The sequence below is a fragment of the Patella vulgata genome, chromosome 6, assembly GCF_932274485.2.
Source record: "Patella vulgata chromosome 6, xgPatVulg1.2, whole genome shotgun sequence".
Classification (NCBI taxonomy): Eukaryota; Metazoa; Mollusca; class Gastropoda; family Patellidae; genus Patella; species Patella vulgata.
In genome coordinates this window covers 1496586-1500536 of record NC_065884.2, presented here as the reverse complement: position 1 = coordinate 1500536, position 3951 = coordinate 1496586, and the positions used below count along the sequence as shown (strand labels likewise).

Genomic DNA, 3951 nt, shown 5'->3' with positions numbered 1-3951 from the left:
CTAATACAGTAAAACAGGTGTGAGGCAAATATATATAGACAAAATACAACAACATAACCGAAACCATACATAGCAACAACATGATCAAAGGCCTACACCAACACTTATTAGGGTTGCCTGTTTAACGGAATCGGTGTTGGTCTACTGCGGACCACCGACGTACTGAAATACAGATCTATTGTAAGTTAGTTTCGTAAGATCTTTCTGTGTTTATTGTGTATGCTAGTAGTACAGTGGAACATCTCATACCACCTATATGTAAAATAACTCTGACGGTTATTCCATTGCACGGTAAAAGAGTTAATGAATGTTTGTTTTCAACGACGTTTCACAAAAAAAAAACATTTTCCTGGAGTCAAACCGTACAAAGAAGTCCAGCATATCAGTGGCAAGGCCAAGCATCTAGTTGTTCGTATGGGAAGAAAAATACAAGGATCTGTGTATATCATTTGCAGCACGTGTATCCTATGGAATTTGGTGTATAACGTATCACCCTGTTCCATTTAATTTTAATATCCAAACATGTCAAAGAAGAACATTATTAACCATAAATCCATTAGAGCAGCGGTGGTCCAGGAGATAAGGCGTTGGCATGGTAACCTGGAGGTCCTGTGATTAATCCCTGCATGGGACCAAAAACACAAGGTCCCTTATACACACTCGAGTGCACGTATCCGGGCAAAATTTTCCACATAGCACACTGCATGGCGTATATATCAGAGTGTGGCCATAATCGTAAGCAGCTGATGCTACCCCTGTCTTCGTCGTCTGTTTCTGGTGTCAAGTAGCCCCTTCCCCACAACCCATAACCACAAAATTACTAAGATTATCTTAGATTTTTATACAGAACACAATTCAGAATATACATTAGATTACAGTGCAGATGATCCATTATTAGGAATGAAAGGTGTGCGATTGTCAATGGATTCTGTTTGCTGATTCGCGTTGGGTTTGGTTTCCGGTGACGCATGAACAATACGTTTGTTTACTAAAACAAAAGTAGAGACGGATAACAAGAGGAAAAATATCGAAATGCATAAAACACTCTCGCCTACTAATAAATAACAGTACCACATGGGACTTACCTCTCCCATCAAATATCCCATAATAATAGGATTCGTCATCGTGCCAGATGATGCAGCTATTAATATAAAGGATGTGATTTTACCAGTTATTTGTAGGAGATTTTCGTGGGCCCAAGAAAACCCAGTAGGAAATATAACCGACATTGAAAGCCCGACTAAAACGGCGAAAATCCAAATTCCTATGTGTATTTGATAATGCGAACATAATAAAAAGCCTATTAAGCATAACATTAAACTTGCTAGACATATAAACAACAATACAACCGGTCTTAAACAACGTATGATAAAAATTCCTGAAAATCTTGAGATGGCAAAAGCTGCCCAATATACAGAAGTAATTTGCGTACCCTGTGCCTTAGTCCATTTAAGTTCCATTACCATAAAAGTCAGTAAATACGCGGCAAATGTGTCCTCCACAGCACAATATGTTAAATAGAACACAAGCAACAGGACAATTGCCAGTATATAGTATTTCCATGGAAGGTCTCTTGCCGGACTGTTCTCCTGCTTCTTGGGCTGATTCCTTTTCATTTTCTTTGACTTGTAACGACAATATATCACCATGAAAGGAATGGCGGATAGTAAGGTGAGAATACCAGATATTATATAAGCATAGATTAATTTAGTTTCAATAGGTTCAGCAATCGTGGTGATATTGTTACCTAGAGTTGAGTTATCATTGGTGATGTTATAATCTAATAGCGTAGTATTGAAGATACCATTAGAAGTTAGGTTTGTCAACGAAGAGTTGATTGATACATCCTCGGGTTTAGGTACAAGAAACGGGGCTGTTACTAAAGGGGAGATTACTCCACCAAACGCAAACGAAAAGTGAATAGCCTGCATATATGGTCTGCCTTCGTCTTCTCCCCACAGTGACACAAGATGAGCATTCCCGCCTGTAAGAAAGTAAAATACGGGAGTGAACAATGGGTACATCTGACTATCCACCACTCGCTACACACGGGTCAACCTTGATTATAACACGCTAGCTAGTAAACGGATAGGGACACCAGTAACGTACAGGCCTAATGATAATTAGTAACGATAAGTTTTAAAGAATAAATACAATACCCAATCAAACGTGTATACTGATACCAAACAGCGGGGGTGGGGGTACTAATAATCAATCAGGAAAATAAATTAAAAAGGTAACGTAAAGATATAATATTAAAACAGAAAACCAAATAGGGTCCACCTAGATTTATTAAGTTAAATCGGGTGAGATTAAAACGTCCATGGTTTATGAAAAAGGTGACTTGATGCGGGTAGGACTTAGTTTTATTGGGGTAACTCTAGTTAGTGACTGAGTGACGGTTTCCGGCTAACAAATCAGCTAGCTTAATTGATTTGTGATAGAGTTTATTAGTTTATCTACCCCATACCTGTATCCATTCCGCCCATAAAGAATGCATTAGCCCATGATATCACCAACATCAGCCCATATGGTGAACAAAGAGGTAGTGAAGCGACCGTGATAGCCATGAGGATTACATATAACCCCAGAAGAAGCGTCTTGTTAAATCTGTCATACAGGATGCCGCTGATAAAGGAACCACTCAGGTAACCTACAGAACCAGCAGTAAAAAACGTGGAAGCTATCTCAACATTAGTATTAGTGATGAGTTGGATATCCAAGAATGATGGACCCCTCTGACCAACTTGAAAACCCTAAATAAAGAGAAATATAAAACATGGTATAAGAGCTAAAGACTTGGCAAGTCGGATATATTTCAAAAATAGGTGTAATGATCATTCCTATAAATGTGTATAAACTTGTAACTGTCTAATTAAAACACAGATCCTATTTCGTTTCGTTTTTATAGTTCAAAATTTCGTTTGACTTGTCTTTACAACACTAGTATCTGGAAGATTTGTTATATAACCCGCGTTCTGGATGCTGTGAGAGATTAGCCAATGAAACGGTATGTTACGGCGTGTTTTTGGCCTGCGAGTTGCATGGAACCCATTAGAGACATCAACGCTGATTGGTTAATTTTGTAGCTGATTAGACAAGTGAGAATCCAGCTTTGAAGCTTCACAGATCCCTGGTTAATATTAGATATAGAAACAAATATTCTTATGTCTTACTAAACACCAAAAGGCGAAACAAAGCGCCAGGCTTTGGATAAATTTGGATCTGTATGTCGCCTGTTTCATGCTCTGTAGGAAAGATTTTGTTTTAGTTTCATCTTCTGCTACCTCGCCACAAACATTTGTCACCTCGCCAGCAACATGTGCCACCTCGCCACCAGCACTAACAGGTGATTCCAACAGGACACCATTCTGTATGTCGGCGTCTTTATCCATAATTTTAATTTCCAATACCTACCATTTCAAAGTAAAACGAAAGCAATCAATTGTAGCTTCCAAAAAAGATTAATTTAACTTTGTAGTGTAGACTTAAGGTAAAACAAAATTCAACAAACACAGTACGGACAATTACAAAACACACCGCTCAACAGTGGAATCAGTAGCGAGTATGAATGCGTCATTATGTGTTTCCATAGATTATTTAGCAATTAAAAAACAAACCACTTAACATTGGAATCAATAGCGAGTATAAATGCGTCCTAATGTCTCTCCATAGATTATTTATAGCATACCGGTTCACTGTACACCGGTTCAATTTACAATATGATATGCTCTTCACAGTCACGTATTGACAGGTGTGGTAACTAAACAGCTGATTCTATTGTAAAATTATATATAATTCCTAGACAGATCAAGAGAAAAGTATAATAATAAATTAAAACCTGTTATACGCCAGATTTGTTCTTCACTGTCGTCTGTTCACAGGGAGCAGTTATTAAATTATACAGAGATCCAAGTGTCCAGGTATTATTGGTTGGTTTTGTTATCTATA

The 3951-nt window shown here is 37.9% G+C and overlaps 1 protein-coding gene across 1 annotated transcript; it reads right to left on the bottom strand.

The window, feature by feature from the left end:
* Positions 1-872: 872 nt before the first annotated feature.
* On the bottom strand, positions 873-3397 carry LOC126824172 (sodium-dependent glucose transporter 1A-like). Its single transcript, XM_050553356.1, has 3 exons — positions 3177-3397; positions 2471-2756; positions 873-1984 (listed from the first exon to the last, which is right to left on the bottom strand). The coding sequence occupies exons 1-3, from the start codon at positions 3393-3395 to the stop codon at positions 873-875; spliced, it is 1617 nt and encodes a 538-aa protein (XP_050409313.1). The 5' UTR covers positions 3396-3397.
* Between the last annotated feature and the right edge of the window lie 554 nt (positions 3398-3951).